Source organism: Lentinus tigrinus (genome assembly GCF_003813185.1).
Source record: "Lentinus tigrinus ALCF2SS1-7 unplaced genomic scaffold L226scaffold_9, whole genome shotgun sequence".
NCBI classification, from domain to species: Eukaryota; Fungi; Basidiomycota; class Agaricomycetes; order Polyporales; family Polyporaceae; genus Lentinus; species Lentinus tigrinus.
The window spans coordinates 286,717-302,292 of record NW_027137918.1 but is presented as its reverse complement, the minus strand read 5'-3'; the positions used below and the strand labels follow the sequence as shown (position 1 = coordinate 302,292).

Sequence of the window (15,576 nt, the reverse complement as noted above, 5' to 3'; positions counted from 1 at the left end):
GTGACACCGAGTTCCGACGAGACGGGGTTCACCTGCCGCTGTCCGAGCTTCGAATCCCATCTTCGTCGCACCCTGCGCAGGTAGCGGTACACCTCGGCGCTGGCAACCCGTACCGTCGCGCGACCCGCTGGAGAAGCCGAGCATAGCAGTAATACAGTGATTCGTGAACGAAAGCGACTGGAACGGTCAGGCTCCGCTCGGCGTACAGTCACACAGTTACACGGTCGCCATCTTCGCCGTCGCTCTGCGCCGCTTCGCTACCATGTCGGCCACCAAGTAGACATGTCCACATTGAGGCGGCCGACAAGCAGTCGCCGTGACGGCAGCGACACATGGTCCAGCGTCTACGTCGTGGGAGAACCGACTTCTGGCGGGCACGTACTAGTACTGCAGGTGTATAAAAATTCGCGCAATTGCACGTCCATTAGATGATGTCGATGGAACAATGATATAAAGCTACATGTTGCTATGGGTACATGTGGTGTTTCGACTAGGACAGACATGAGAGGAGATTACTCGTGCAGCGTTGTGATAGTGTGACGCCTCTTAAAAGCGGTTTAGGCCTGACGACCTGTTCCCGCGGGCCATTCGATCCAAGAAGGAATCGCTGCTATTCGTATGGCGAGGGAGCGTCCCGATGCATCACCAGGTTTTTCTGTGATGTCAGGGCTCAGGCGTGAGCGTCGTCCCAGGCCTTCGTCGTCGTCCGCGAAGCACATGAAGTAGCCTAGAACGAACGGCAAGCACAAGAGTTCTGCGGGGATGTGTCAACTCATAGTTGTGCGACGACGATAGATATACGACGTACTTGTGATCACGCGGACGATGAAGCCAATACTCTTGATGACAACGTGAGCGACGACGCCGACAATCGCAACAGGAACCACTGCGCGAAGGTACATCAATTAACCTGCAGACAGCTAAACACGAAGAACGTCTACACACGGATGATAGCTGAGATAATTGCTCTGTGTCGCTCCAGATGAGCATACGCACGGGAGTGTCAATTATGAAACACTTACCCCATGATGGTCAATACTTCAGCGATATGTGGCTACGGGTAGGGGTGCTCTCGGTGGTCACTTGGGGTGAACGGTAGTTGTTGATGATTTCGAAGGGACGAGTGGGCTCGTGCTATATATGCAGTCCATGGTCGGCATGCTCTCGGCTCGATTGCAATCTAAACCCCTCGCACCTCCCGGGTTCTGCTCTACGCAATTGGGTCTGACATGCGAATGTGCGCACTTCCCCTATTATTCTCCGTTCGGGGAGAGGAGGATCGCAGAGCTGAACCTGTCAATGCATCATGTAACCTCGACCACGCCATACATACCGCGCAGTGAGAGGACTAGTATGGTAAGAGCCGACCGATTGGGATCCAGATCGAAAGCGGGAGAAACCGCCATGGTCGAGTACTGAATATAACCGGTCGAGTACTGAATATAACCAGTCGAGTACTGAACATAACCGGTCGAGTACTGAATATAACTATATTCAGTACTTGACCGAGGCGGATCCTAAGGTCGAGTCTTATAACACCAAATAGGCGGAAACAACTCGAATGAACCCTCGAATGTCGCTAGGAGTCATGGCTATGCGACTATGGCTGAACGTGAATGACAGTGAACAGTCCTATGACATCATGGACCGTAGGACGGCGGGCAAGACGAATCTAGTCGGAGATGAAGATATCACAGACTCACCTGCACCCGGCGAAGAAATGCACCGAGAGGCCACGAACGCAGCTATGCCAGTGGAGTGCGGACACCAGAGAATTCGCTTCTGAAAGGGTCATCATACAATCATACAGTAGTCAATTCGAAGCAGTACGACGCGTACTCGCTCACCTGAGCGATTTGAGTCCTTGTTCTCCAAAGAAAGCCCTGTTGTAAAGCACGGGATACGAGAGGTCAGATGACGTCAGGAGATACAGATACCAATGTCCGTATATGGCGTGCTGCCGAAGCTGGTGCGTACACATGCTCGCAAGTTGATGGCATCCACCTTGGTCCTGACACCCGTGCCTGACCGTGTCGGATCCGCATGCGCCCTCTCACAGGATACGACAACATCATCAGTTCATCTCGAGGCCCACTAGTGATACAGCGCAAACCCATCATACAACGGGCAGCACCGGCTGCGAGACCCTCATATGCTTACCCCAGCCCGGACGATTACATGGAGGCAATGACGTGTCGCAGAAACGGGTACCTGAGAGAAGCCGTGAGCGGGCAAAGAGACGTCGAGAAGGACATACGCACTCATGGTCGCCCAAGAAGCCCCTCTCGCGCGATATCGCGTCGGCATATTGTGATAATGACATGCCAGACGTGAGCGCGAGGTCTTGGTAATGACCAAGTGCGACCTCAAGGTGGTACTGGTCAAATGGTATCCTGCCAGATGACAGTCCATGTGAGCAGTGACAGGCGAACGAAAGACAGACCATTGACTGACAATTGCGCGAGAGCACGATTAACGTCCAAGAGCGTGCAGCCTCCGGGGTTCTCCACGACCATGAAGACCTCTCCTTCCCCGTTCTCGAACTCCAGTCGCGCGACAGGCGGGAAGGTGGCAAAAGCACATGATGCATTGGGGTGAGAGCATAGCGGCCCATACTGCGCGTACTTGCTCTCCGGAAATGTCGGCAGCTGCGTGAGCAGAATGGAAACGGCATCAGGTATCGACGCGGGCGGAGTGGGCGACGGAGATGGCGAGGGAGTAGGCAAGTGAGTAGAAACAGTGCGGCGATGACGGGAATTGCTCGACGCGGCGTGCGGGTTCTGCGAGAAGTGCAGGTAGAAGTACAACGGATGGAACTCCACAGGGTGGCGGGGATGCAGCGTCCGCACTCTCGTGTAGTCGAGCTCTTCGTATGCTTCCGCTGCAATTGAATGAACGGTTAGCATTTTGCTCGCGATACGGACACTGCGGAGAGAAGCGCCCAATAGACTCAGGGTTGCTAAACACGTGGACGACATTCCGCCCGCCCGTCCCTCTGACCAAAACTGCGCGATGGAAACAGTCCAATCTTAGCCACCCACTCGCAAGCTCCGAGACCTGGTAGGGTCACCAACACCCACAAGTGACGGTCGACACCGTCAGGTGATCGCAATTGCCCGATTGAATCGTGGCCCCGCCAATTCCGAAAATCGGGACACCGTCCACGACAATCACAAGGGGAGTAGGTGGCATCGAGGCCTCCGTGTGTAGGCCGAAAAGGGTTCGTGCGGAGCGTGGGCGGGTTGTGTGACACTATGTATCCAAGAACAGAGGAGTAGAGGACGCGCGGTATATAACCTCGCTGTGCGCAGTATGAGCGCTTAAAGGAGCCCGGCGGGACCCATGAGTTGGCTTGGCTCTCTGGCGGGTATGTTGTCCTCTCATTGATAATGGAAGCTTTGACAGTCGTATGCACGTCTTAAAGGACCATATAGAATAGGAGAGATGGCACAAGTACCGGCCATAACCACCCTCCTGTATGGGTCACCCGCCCAACGATGCGCCCGGACGCATATAATCCAATGACTGAATATATGCATCCAGGATCGACGTCAACGGGTTTCGTAGGCTTGGTATGCTGCGTTCGGACGTATCGTCTCACTAACCACATCGCGGCAGCACCTCGGATTTTCGGATGCGGAAGAACTACAGGCACTTGAGCGACTCACCGAAACACGAATTCGCCCTGATGCAACTGCCAATCTCGCATCTCCTGGAGTGTCTCACAAGTATGCATGCGAGTCTTCTCCAACTCCAGTTGAGGATTGCACCCGCGCTGTTAGAGCGTTGCAGCGGCCGACCGAATCCTGCGGCGAAACAAGCCGCTCGCCAGATCTCTTCGTCCTTCGTGTAGACGGTGCGTAGCCGCTTGCATGTCTGCGCCAGTGCGACGTGCGTCGGTAGGTCGCCCAGGATATGTTCCCAGATCCTGAGGAAAATCGCGTCGTCGACAGAGGGTGAGAGGAACATAGCAGACGGAGACCAAGAGGTGCACGATAAACACGAGGTCAAAAAACGCAGTGATATCGGAGGCAGATGAGAATAGCGGAGTCCGAGATGGCCACTCGGATGTCACTGTGGTGTGTCTGCACGCTTCCACAGATTGGCCGGACCCCAGCGCAGTGGCAAAAACGCTCACCCGGTCGTCGGTCGCTCAATCGTCGTCGATAGCAGCATGCAGGGAACGCTGTCGAACTTTGTCGCCGACATTGATGCAAAGTACAAGTCTTGTGGACGGGGAATTACCGCGGCAGGAGCTCCGCGCTCTCCGTGATTTCCCTCGAGTGTCCTGTGATCAACGGCGAGCGTCGAGCGAGCCGGTGTCGAGGAGAGACTGTTCGTGGACGACGGACATGGCGGTGTAATTCAAAGATGGACTTTGGCCCTTCTTTGCGTTCCAGGTCGAGACCACCGGTTTGCTGTGACGTATGGTTAGAACTCCGATTCTTCGTTCCAAGGGGTTGTTACTATCGGAGTTATATTTGAGCTTGAAATTTAGGCTTTTGCTTTGCCCAGCTCTGCAGCTCCGATGAAGAAGATCATACTCCGCCCGCGGTCTCGCAGGTCTCGCGTAGCAGCCGCGACGCCCCGTCGTCACCTCCATCCACGGTCTCGGAGCTTCACATATCCTCCCCATCACCATCTCCGGGAATGCTTGTTCCCCATCGCCATGAAGCCGCAATCCAACATGTCTGCCTCGACGTCCACGAGCTCAGGCGGGTCCTCCTCCACGCCCAATCCTCCTAGTCATGGCCACGGTCTTCGCACCCAGCTCGGGCACCTCATTCCGCGACACGCGCTCTTCCAAGTTCATCTCCATATCGACCAGCTTTCCAACGTACCCCTTATCAAAGGCGAGTTTGGCGTCCGGTGGAAGTTCAAGAACGTGCAGTCGGGGTCGGGCTTACTGTCCAAGATGAAGGGCCACAGGAATTGGTCGGGTCAGAGCAGAGGGAAGGGCACCGGAGCGGAGGGGACGGGTGCGGCGGACGAGGGCGAGATGGATGAGGAGGACGAGATAGAGGGCGATAGCGTCCACGACATGACCGAGGACGACCACTATACCCCCGATTCGCCGAGAAGCTCGCGCGACGTTGAAGCTCAGCGCGCATTCGAGTCTATGCATCCTCCTGGTGCGTCCACCCCCTCTATCGACGGCGCTTTGTGCTCAACCGCTCTCTTAGATGCGCCGACGCCCGTCATCAACGGCCAGAGCAACTCATCATCCTCCATGCAGTTGCGCTCAGAGGCGCGCGGCATGACCCCATGGGCGCGACTGCAGAATTACAACGTCAAGTTCGATCATTCCTTGAACGTCGTAGTGCAGATGGACGTGCATCGCGAGACGGGCGACCTGTTACCCAGCGAACTGAAGCTTGTAGTCATGCAGGTGAGTACGCGCCCCCCTCCCCTTCCCCTTTCCAGTGGGCGCAGGGTATGTTATCGGCGCACTACCGCCCATGTGGTACGATAACATATCTGTAGCACGGCGAGAGATAGCTCCGTATGTGGAAGGCGCGACCTCTCCGGTGCAGTGAGAATATGTCTACGGCGTCCGTGATCTGGGACAGACGCGGTGACATCTCGCGTCCCGGCCTCGTCCATCCCCTTTGTTCTGGTTTGTGTACGCGTGCTGACTAGCTCTCACAGCGCGTCATCTCCGGAGACCCAGATGCTCCTCACCATCCACGGCTTGGAGTGGTGTACCTCAATCTCGCGGAGTACGCGGACGCCGGCAAGGTCACGCGTCGGTATTTGCTCAGGCAGAGCAAGACGAATGCGACTTTGAAGGTCAGCATATGGTCATCTGCTGCAGTGTGCGCGTATTGACAGCTCCCATAGCTCACGATCGAGCTCGAACACATAGGCGGCGAGAAGAACTACAAATCACCGCCACTCCGCAAGGGCGAGATTCTTGCGTCAGTGTCCGGGATTCTCTCCAACAATGGACTCTTCAATACCCGATTCGCGCGCGAGCTGGACCTTTACGTTGGCGCCGACAGACCCGAGGAGGACAACACCTTCCCGTACGCGGACAGGGATGGCCATGTGCAGGCAGACCGTCTAGCAAACTCGTACGGCTTGCGAACGACGGAGCACCTTATCGAGGCACTGTTCAATCCCGTTCCCAGTGATTCGTCGGAGCAGACACCCTTCACGTACTACGCGCCTCCTCAGCTCGACCGCACCGAGTCCCCTGCTCAGGACGATGATTCCAACGGACGGCGCTCCGTCGACAGCAGCGTTGGGAGCGCAAGCTACGTGGCGAGCACGAGCGAGCATTCCAGTTTTGATCCTGGTATGGCCGCTGATGTAGCGAGTATAACTTCGCATCGACACTGGTGGCAGAAGATACGGAGTCGGCCGAGCACGCCCGCACGTACCAACTTCGGCCGTCCCTCCACACCTGCTCCTCCTCTCCCAATCCCCATACGTCAAGGCTGAACGCCATATTGCCTTCGCACTCTCCCTGCCCGCACTCCGTTGCTCCGTCTTAGGCGTCGAGAACCCTGCATCCCGTGTACATTTGTCTATATGCACGGACTCTTTGATTCCACCACCCCTCCTTCGGCACCCACCTGATACATTATTCCATTCACGACTGTAACGATCCCTGTTTTCCTTGGTTTAGGCTCCCTTGCTCGCTTTCGTTTTCGCTTTTCGCGTTCCCCTTCACTCCGTTCATCCCTTACATCCTAATGTCACCCCCACATGCATCGCGACGTAGATGTGCACGAATACAGATACAGTACGATAACTTATGTGCTTATTAAGGACACGACACAAAGTAGTAATAACTCCCGCGTGCTATAATCCGGTTTATAGTTTCTGGTCTTCGGAGCAATATAATGCATTGTTTACTGGGTTTATGTCAACGTTGTCTTTCTCGGTTATCTGGGTTACGGATGGCGGTCGGTGTTGAATGTTTGAACTGCCATGTTCGCTGCAGCAGTGCTCGGTAGCCATAATCCATGAATGCGCACACCTTCCTCATTCTGCTACCCCAAGCATCAATATTCTGTTCAAAAGGTCCAGCCATTGTCGACCTGTAGCGAACAACAAAATGCAAGTGTAACATAGGATGCATTAAGGGGGAATCGAACCCCCGGCGGGTCGATGGCAACGACCCAGGTTACCACTACCCCATTAATGCGCTGAGAATTGAGGTATATTGCGAGTTATGTCACACAAAATATCTCCTACATCATTACCGCTATACAGTCGCGGGACGTTTCCGCTTCGCCTGTCTCTTCTCACCGCCTGCAACACGACAACTGCTCACGCGGTCTTTCTTTGTGAACTCAACTTAGACTGGAGTTAGAAGACTAGTCCTTGGAACAATGCCTCAAGAGGTGTAGAAAACGGTACTGTCGAAGGTGTGCTGCTTCTAGCTATTCCAGCCAACGTCCTATCAACAACGAGGGCAGAGAGCAGACGACAAATATTAACAGAGATGACCAGTGAGCAACGCCACGAAAGAGGTGCGTATATCGACATAATCTGAGGAACTGGAGAACAGTACTGCTGGTGTCGACTAGATGTTGTATGAAGTCGTCGTCGTCCATCCTACACCCTTATCACACTAAGTAACTCCCTCTATGGGACCTACGATGCCCTCAGTATGATCCAAAATATTCCAGAACGGATCCATGTTCGGACGCCGCATACAACGAGCCCTCGTTCGAGAATCGTGCACGCTTCCTTCGGAGACAACGCACGCCTATGACATGCCAACATTGACTGAGTTAACAGCACAAGCGCGAAGACCTGCCTGAGTTGCGTGCTTGCGAGGTTGATCCTCTCGTTCGAGGCAAGCGTATCCACAGCCCGGCGGGCGCCAAGAGGATTGTCCGGTGGGTCGATTGGATGGCCGGGACGAAAACGCTGAGAGTGGGAGTGGTCGACATGGTGCGTCTCTCCCTTCATAGATCTTTACTAAGAACCCTGAATTTCGTCCCAGTGCAGGACGCGTCATGAGGTTCTTCCAGGCTGCGCACTCGGTCAGGCGAGCTGGCCGCTTCGCGACTTCGGTTACTATGCACCCAAATCCACGGTTCGCAGAAGACGAACGGGTTAACCTGCACCACCTTTCGAGCGTTAACCTCCGAACTTACTGCCTTCGTTTCACCAACCGAGGAGTTATGCCCCGACTTGGCAGGATCACGATGGCACTTGGTACTTGCCATAACTCACCGCTCCTTGTTGCATAAGGGTCCACTGACACTCGAGCTCTCAGCGGCTGTGGAGCTCGAAGATCTATTTCCGTGCCGCCGGGATATGCGGTATCTCGATTCACAATTTCGTGTCTCCAGCACACTCGTCCTCGGTGACGGGAATATCCACGATGGAACGCAAACGCTGCCCTTCTTCTCGCCGACATGTCGGTCGCAAGGTGGCGCTCTCCCGTCGCGTGCTCGCACGCACCTCCGGCCCCTAGCAGCGTATATAAGAACGATGGACATACTCCCGACACTATAGGCTCAGCAGAGCATCCGCTTCAAGCCTTCACCGACCCCCCGACAAGTCTAAGCCATGCTCGCTCGCCTGTCTTCCCTTCTCGCCCTCACCGCCGCGGCGGTCACGGTGTCCGCGAAGCCTATCGTTATCCGCGACTCGCCAATCACGCTCCCCATTGCCCGCCGGTTTAACCTCACCGGGGTCCCGAGTATATTGAAGCAAGATCAGGCGCGCGCGAAGGTGCTCAAGGCGCGGTCCCAGGGCTCGGGCAACTACAAGCAGGCGGCGGCGCTCTTTGACGCTAACGCGACGAACCAGGCGGTCGACTACACGGTCAGCGTGGGCGTTGGCACGCCCCCGACGTTCTATAACCTCATTGTCGACACGGGCAGCTCGAACACGTGGGTCGGGGCTGGGGCTGACTACGTGGTGACAAACAGCAGTGTGGACACGAACAATACGGTCGTGAGTGTCTTTGACTATCGTATCGTATCGTTGGGTCTGCTGTCGCTCACCAGATCCTCGGTTGGACTTTCAGACTGTGATCTACGGCTCGGGTGTCGTCTTTGGTACGTCTTTTTGCTCATCTGGTGTAGCTTGGCTATGATTGACTAACAGTGAATCGCGCAGGCGAGCAGTACAACGACACTGTCACTCTTGGTGACCTCGTCGTTGAGAATCAGGGCGTTGGTGCCGCAGAGTTCACGCTGGGCTTCAATGGTGTCGACGGTATCCTGGGGTACGCGCTGTAACTTCTCTTGATTCTTATGCAGTAGCTCATGGCGAGGTTTCTTATTCACAGCATCGGTCCCGCGCTCCTGACCACCGACACCTCCGGCAACGGCACCGTCCCAACTGTCACAGACACTGCGTTCGGCCAGGGTCTTATCGACTCAAACCTCGTTGCCGTCTCGTTCGAGCCCGCGACCGAATCTTCGGTGACAAATGGTGTCCTCACTTTCGGTGGGGTGGACGACAGCAAGCACACCGGCGACATCGCCTACGTGTATGTATTCACTGCGCTGGCATATACTTAGACGAGTTTGGGGTACTGACGTGCATGCTTGCAGGCCCATCACTTCGACCTCGCCAGCTTCGAACTATGTCGGTATCGACCAGGCTATCACGTATGGCTCTGCTGGCATCCCGATCCTCAACTCGACGGCTGGTATCACAGATACCGGCACGACGCTTCTTCTCATCGCGAGCGGTCAGTCGTGGTCGTCTCCCTGCTTGACTCGTGTCCAGACATCCTTAAGGCTAACTTGGCGTGACGAGCAGATGCCCTCGCGGCATACCAAAACGCGACGGGCGCAGTCGCGGACGAAACTACTGGACTCCTGAAGATTACCCAGGATCAGTTCGACAGCCTCGAGAGCCTCTTCTTCCAAATCGGTGACGTGAGTACTGTGCCCAGTGTACTTCATCCTCTCAGACCACGTTGCTCACCCGGGGTGCAGAACACGTACGAGTTCACGCCCAATGCCCAAATATGGCCGCGCTCTGTACGTCTTGTTTTGTTTCTGTCACTGGAAGCATCTTTACTGACACTCCTCTTCAGCTGAACTCTGCGATCGGGGGCGACGCGGACTCGATCTACCTCATCACGGGCGACATTGGGTCGGAGAGCGGCGCAGGCCTCGACTTCGTCGACGGCTTCGCGTTCCTTGAGCGGTTTTACTACGTGTACGACGTTGCGGACAGCCGGGTTGGGTTTGCCACGACGGAGTTCACGAACGCGACCACGAACTAAGTTATTACTATTCACCGTCATGAGCAGCTCGGTCTCGGCGGCGCAATGTACTCGGTATATACCACGCATATATACACCATACCCCGAAAACGCCATATAACACGGACACCAAGCCCGAAGCATGCGACGCCGCGGCCCCTGTACGTCGGCTTAGTTACCGGTGAAATAGACACCAGGACGTCGACGACACGAGTAAATTTATACTCGTACTCGAGGAAGTGGGAGGTATCCGCCGACGATGCAGTGGCCCGCGCGCAGCAAGTCTCATACAGTCATATAACGAGACACTGGCGGATGGCGACTGAGACGTGGCAGAGCAAGAAGCAGCAATTGGAAGTGTGGGGATATATAGGTCACTCCGGGGTTCGCCCGGAGTGCGATAGAATCCCGCTGCCTTCGCCATCCGACCACGAGATCTGCGGTGGGCGCACGCACCTGAGATGGCAGTACCAACGAGGATCTGGGACCATGCCTTGGCTAGGCTACTGACCGGGAGAATGATCGTCGATGTACATCGCGAATGACCACGTCCAGGCAAGTCAAACAACGAGGTCGCGGAGGAGTTGCGTATTAGATCGTCCGAGGGTGGGTCTCGGTTGCCAAAGAGTAGTATAGATACAAGCAAGAAGGCGGGAAGTATCGCTGGGAAAGGGAGGCTAAAATGCGCGCTCGGATTGAGCTGTAATGCAATGAAGTGGGACCATATGTTATAGCGCACCTGACTCACAACTCGTACATCATGAGTCGACCTTCGCGATCTCCTCCACAGGTGAAGCTTGCTGCTTTTCCCGCACCATCACCCTCAAACGCATGCCCTCCCAACCCAGCAACTCCGGCTTCGTCTTCAGCAGGTAGTTGTCGACGCCGCCGTGCTACACAGGACCCCTGCATAAGCACGCTTTACCTCCGCCGACCCCAAGCATGTCGCGCACCTTCTTAATTGTCTTGAGGGCTCGCGTGGTGAGCTTTATCCGGAGGTGCTGCTGCAGAGCATCGGAGAAGAGGCGTTTGTTGTGTACGTTCGGGAGCCATGACCGGCGGGTTTTGTGCTTGGAGTTGGGTACGCTGTTCCCGTACAGCTTCGTCTTGCCCTGGAACAAACCCAACTGCGAACGCTTGAATGGCGCGCTGACCACCGCCCAGAAAGATGATGAGGGAAACATGGTGGTGGCAGGCAAGAGGGAGTGCGCGATGAGCTGCCAACTCGTCCCAGAGGTGAGTAGTTTGTCATTTTACTATCGGTTAAGTGGGACTTACTGGCTGATAAGTGGTTTTATGTTTAGATTTTATTTTCTCGCTGTCTGATTAGATTAGATCTTTCGGCCGTAAAAGGTGGCCTGCGAACACGGGGAATCCGAAGCCAAGCTGTCCTGCTGACCTACCGCCAACTTCTCCTTGCACTTTAAAGTTCAACAGAAGGTATTTATACGCCCTGTCCGACCCTGAGTCCCTAGCTGCACCTTCGTCCTGACCATCATGTTCTTGCGCTCCGTCTCGCGTTCACGTTCTCTCTACGGCAGGCAGTACGCCCCCGTCACTCCCAGTCTCTATAGAGGATTTGCATATAGCTCTGCCAGGATGCGTGAGTGCCAATTCTTTTCGAAATGGACGTCTTCGCGCTAACGACGGCTGCTTCTATATGCACATGCGACGACGGCGCATGCGGGGTCGACGTTTCGCGGCTTTGGCAATGTCGGAAAATTTTGATGGATGGATAGAGAACAACAAGATCGTCGTCCAGAACCCCATCGTTGAGCTCGATGGAGATGAAATGACCAGGATCATCTGGAAGAAGATCAGGGAGGAGGTGAGTTTCGTCTTCTCGACAATCGCTTTCGCTTTCGCTCTCGTCATGTTTCGTATTCGTCGTCGGGTCTGGAGTCCGGACCGTCTCCCAGTCTATCTGTGGACTCGAGCAACTCCAGCACCCTAGAGACCCATCGTGCTGCGTCGCGCGTGGTGCTCGTCATGGTTATTGGGGAATCGGGTGCTTCCCCGCCGTCACCCGAAGATGTCCATTCTATGTGGAGCGTCAGGGCGAACTGCGCTGATCGGGTATATGCTGTGGTCAATGCAATTGACTGCCGTAAGATGGCCCCGCGAGTACCTGGCCCTGCTGCACTAGATTATATGCGGTTATATGCGGTGCGAGCGGCGAGCGAAGATTGCCTATGGCTCGCCTACCTATCCTTCCTTCAAAAACGTCACGCGTTGGGTCAAAAGCGTTGTGCGTTTCGCTCTGGCATGCTGCAGAGGAACACTCGCGCTCGTTTCGACTTGTTCATTGATGACTGCCCGCGGGCAGGCAGGCAATGGACCCGCCTCTCTCTCGATGCACTCTCCGGGGCATCCCCTACTTTGAGGTTTGGATGGGCTCTATGTCACGTGGGGCACGGGTTTGAGGTGGAATATCGCCAGCGTAGGCGAATGCGGAGGACGTTTCGGCCGACAGTAGAGGTCACAGGCATGTCACAGTGAGTCGCGACTCGCACCCCGTCGCGCGCGTCCCTCGCTTGGAGCTCCTCGTTGCTCCATATCGATTCTGCAGGGTTACGCGTGCGTATGCCAGTGGTGCGACGACAGAACGCGCCCTTCCTCTGAGGAGGGGCGATGTGTGACCATGCCCACCTCCCCTCCTGCCTTCGCGCGTTGACCGCCCCCCGCCATGGTCCGTCGCCTGTTCGCCTCCATGGCCTTCGCCACTAGCTTCCTAGAAGATGTGGGATACGTCCCTCCGCCCTCGCGCAGGCTGCGCGACTGTTCTGCACCACACCTTCTCGAGCTAGGCACTCTCTTTCGTACTCGTACTGAGCCCAACTTGGAACGGTCCTGGGGGGGGAGGGCTTAGGGGCCGGGTCCGGGATGACATGACGGCCAACTATCGACGTGTGCTAGACCAAAGCACGCGGCGATGTCCGACTGAAAGCAGACGTGTAGGGTTGACCAGCGTCGAGGACGCGTCCGCATTACCGTGTTTATTTTGGCCACGATGGAAACGTTATCTGTTCTCTCTCTCATACTTGCTCCACCAGCTTTATCGATGATGCTAACCAGCGCGGGTTGTTCTCTAGCTTATCCTTCCGTATCTTCAAGTCGACATCAAGTACTACGACCTGGGTCTGGAGCACCGTGATGCGGTGGGTTCTCATTATGAACGTTTCGAGCGTCCCAATCTGACAAGGCCGGCAGACTGACGACAAGGTGACCGTCGAGGCGGCTGAGGCCATCCTCAAGTACAAGGTCGGCATCAAGTGCGCGACGATCACGCCCGACGAAGCCCGCGTGAAGGAGTTCAAACTCAAGGAGATGTGGAAGAGCCCTAACGGCACGATCCGCAACATTCTTGGCGGCACCGTCTTCCGTGAGCCGATCGTGCTCGAGCGCATCCCGCGGCCCGTCCCCGGATGGAAGAAGCCCATCATCATCGGCCGTCATGCGTTCGGTGACCAGGTGCGGACCTCGCGCTCACGAACACTGGGCGATGGCTGACATGTTGGTGCAGTACCGTGCATCGGACTTCCTTGCTCCCGGACCGGGTAAGCTTGAGCTCGTCTTTAGCCCCGCGGACGGCAGTGCTCCGACGAGGATCGACGTGTACGACTACAAGAGCTCCGGTGTTGCTCTTGCGATGTACAACACTGACGAGGTGAGTGTCGGAATTCACTCTGTTGCGCTAGTTTGGCGAGCGGTCGCGTCCGATCAGTATGGACGCGACGAGTAGTTGATTGGGCCGTCTACGGAATATGGCACAGGCCCGACATCGGTGTCCGTCGAATTCGGACTTCCGGTCATGGTCTTCCTCGCTCCGCTCGCCAAGTTCGCCTTTTGCAGGTGAACTTTGCTGACCCTGCCACAGTCCATTCGCGGGTTTGCGCACGCGTCCCTCAAGATGGCGCTCCAGAAGAAGCTCCCTCTCGTGAGTATCTTCGAACATCGCCGAGAGTATCGACGCTGACTCAGGCCTTGCAGTTCATGTCGACGAAGAACACGATCCTGAAGAAGTACGACGGCCGTTTCAAGGACATCTTCCAGGAGATCTACGACACGGAGTACAAGGCCGCGTACGAGGCGGCAGGGATCTACTACGAGCACCGGCTGATCGACGACATGGTCGCGCAGGCGATCAAGTCCGAGGGCGGGTTCGTGTGGGCGTGCAAGAACTACGACGGAGACGTGCAGTCGGACATCCTCGCGCAGGGTTTCGGCTCGCTGGGCATGATGACCTCGGAGCTGATCACGCCCGACGGGGACGTGATCGAGAGCGAGGCTGCGCACGGGACGGTGACGCGGCACTACCGCGAGTGGCAGAAGGGCCGGGAGACGTCGACGAACCCGGTCGCTTCGATCTTTGCGTGGACGCGCGGGCTGCTGCACCGTGCGAAGCTCGACGGCAATGATGCGCTCAAGGCGTTCTGTGAGGACTTGGAGGCGAGCTGCGTGGAGGTGATTGACAAGGATGGGGTTATGACCAAGGACTTGGCGTTGGCGATTCATGGGAAGGCGATGAAGCGCGAGGACTGGGTCGTCACGGACGTCTACATGGACAAGGTCAACGTGAGTGCTTGCTTCTCGTTTGGTTGATGTGGGGCGGATTGCTGATGCGCTGGTTCGGGGATGCAGGAGAAGCTGAAGCAGAAGCTCGCGTCGAGGGCCAAGCTCTAGATGACCTCGTCCGGCGTGCATCTGAAGGAATTATCTTGCTTAGGGAACATGGGGAATATATCGATGCATGTGTATAATGTGTTTGTGCTCGTGCTCAAGTTGTGTGCTGGTGGATTCTGCCACTCCTTTGTCTATGGCTGGATATGTCCCTCGGGTGCAGTCCACGGTGCCGTCTTGGGATTGGTTACTGCTCAGTGATTTCGCTGATCTGTGTCCACCCCGCAGGTACACGACGCTGTGTTTGCAGCGTTGGCCCTGGCCGTGTGCGGTGCCCTCTAGTGATGCGTCCCAGACCGCGCGACAGACGCCTACTTCACACCGTGAACAATGTCCCTTCTTCCCCGAACCCCCATCCTGACGCTGCACCGGGGCCACCTTTCGTGCCGGCCAATGCACTATGTCCACGCAGTTGAGGGGCGGTTATGTCGTGCTCAACGCTGCACGCTGGGGTCGACTTGAACCTCTGCGTCACTTGCCATGAGATACCGGAGACGGCCGCACATTGCATGCTCTCGTTTCGCCGGTTTGTGGACGCAGGGCGGCACGCCCTTAGGAAAGCCGACAAGGACCTGGACGCGCGCATCAACGGTTCACGTTTTCGTGGCAGCGACCAGACCTACAGCTCTCAAGATCTCAACGCTGGATGACCATCCTCTTCCTCAACCCTCCTTCTTCCATTACTCTCCCTCCCCTTTCCCTGCCCT

At 56.1% G+C, this 15,576-nt stretch overlaps 6 protein-coding genes and 1 non-coding gene across 7 annotated transcripts; 3 read left to right on the top strand and 4 right to left on the bottom strand.

The window, feature by feature from the left end:
- Positions 1-406: 406 nt before the first annotated feature.
- On the bottom strand, positions 407-1,511 carry L226DRAFT_533899 (uncharacterized protein). The gene is made up of 5 exons (XM_067680561.1): positions 1,196-1,511; positions 1,023-1,134; positions 946-968; positions 809-886; positions 407-754 (listed from the first exon to the last, which is right to left on the bottom strand). Exons 2-5 carry the CDS (start codon positions 1,025-1,027, stop codon positions 558-560), a joined length of 303 nt encoding a protein of 100 aa, XP_067536396.1. The 5' UTR covers positions 1,028-1,134; positions 1,196-1,511; the 3' UTR covers positions 407-557.
- Positions 1,512-1,730: 219 nt separating this feature from the next.
- L226DRAFT_612126 (uncharacterized protein) lies at positions 1,731-4,341 on the bottom strand. The gene is made up of 4 exons (XM_067686353.1): positions 3,669-4,341; positions 2,455-2,881; positions 2,262-2,393; positions 1,731-2,211 (listed from the first exon to the last, which is right to left on the bottom strand). The coding sequence occupies exons 1-4, from the start codon at positions 3,967-3,969 to the stop codon at positions 2,175-2,177; spliced, it is 897 nt and encodes a 298-aa protein (XP_067536395.1). The 5' UTR covers positions 3,970-4,341; the 3' UTR covers positions 1,731-2,174.
- Positions 4,342-4,687: 346 nt separating this feature from the next.
- On the top strand, positions 4,688-6,444 carry L226DRAFT_461309 (uncharacterized protein; the record flags this gene model as incomplete). The annotated part of the gene is made up of 4 exons (XM_067675641.1): positions 4,688-5,132; positions 5,184-5,389; positions 5,650-5,790; positions 5,842-6,444. 4 exons carry the CDS (start codon positions 4,688-4,690, stop codon positions 6,442-6,444), a joined length of 1,395 nt encoding a protein of 464 aa, XP_067536394.1.
- A 638-nt stretch (positions 6,445-7,082) lies between these two features.
- Positions 7,083-7,153, bottom strand: L226DRAFT_t86. The gene has a single exon. It is a non-coding gene; the product is annotated as a tRNA-Gly (tRNA).
- A 1,126-nt stretch (positions 7,154-8,279) lies between these two features.
- L226DRAFT_389672 (acid protease) lies at positions 8,280-10,287 on the top strand. The gene is made up of 8 exons (XM_067674477.1): positions 8,280-8,922; positions 8,996-9,026; positions 9,088-9,196; positions 9,260-9,463; positions 9,528-9,667; positions 9,739-9,857; positions 9,918-9,962; positions 10,019-10,287. The coding sequence occupies exons 1-8, from the start codon at positions 8,533-8,535 to the stop codon at positions 10,208-10,210; spliced, it is 1,230 nt and encodes a 409-aa protein (XP_067536393.1). The 5' UTR covers positions 8,280-8,532; the 3' UTR covers positions 10,211-10,287.
- Positions 10,288-10,697: 410 nt separating this feature from the next.
- L226DRAFT_506457 (mitochondrial 54S ribosomal protein bL28m) lies at positions 10,698-11,373 on the bottom strand (the record flags this gene model as incomplete). Its single annotated transcript, XM_067678081.1, has 3 exons — positions 10,698-10,866; positions 10,929-11,082; positions 11,143-11,373. 2 exons carry the CDS (start codon positions 11,371-11,373, stop codon positions 10,948-10,950), a joined length of 366 nt encoding a protein of 121 aa, XP_067536392.1. The 3' UTR covers positions 10,698-10,866; positions 10,929-10,947.
- Positions 11,374-11,686: 313 nt separating this feature from the next.
- Positions 11,687-14,872, top strand: L226DRAFT_461703 (isocitrate dehydrogenase; the record flags this gene model as incomplete). The annotated part of the gene is made up of 8 exons (XM_067675674.1): positions 11,687-11,792; positions 11,929-12,017; positions 13,282-13,347; positions 13,400-13,660; positions 13,713-13,856; positions 14,067-14,126; positions 14,180-14,764; positions 14,831-14,872. The coding sequence occupies 8 exons, from the start codon at positions 11,687-11,689 to the stop codon at positions 14,870-14,872; spliced, it is 1,353 nt and encodes a 450-aa protein (XP_067536391.1).
- Between the last annotated feature and the right edge of the window lie 704 nt (positions 14,873-15,576).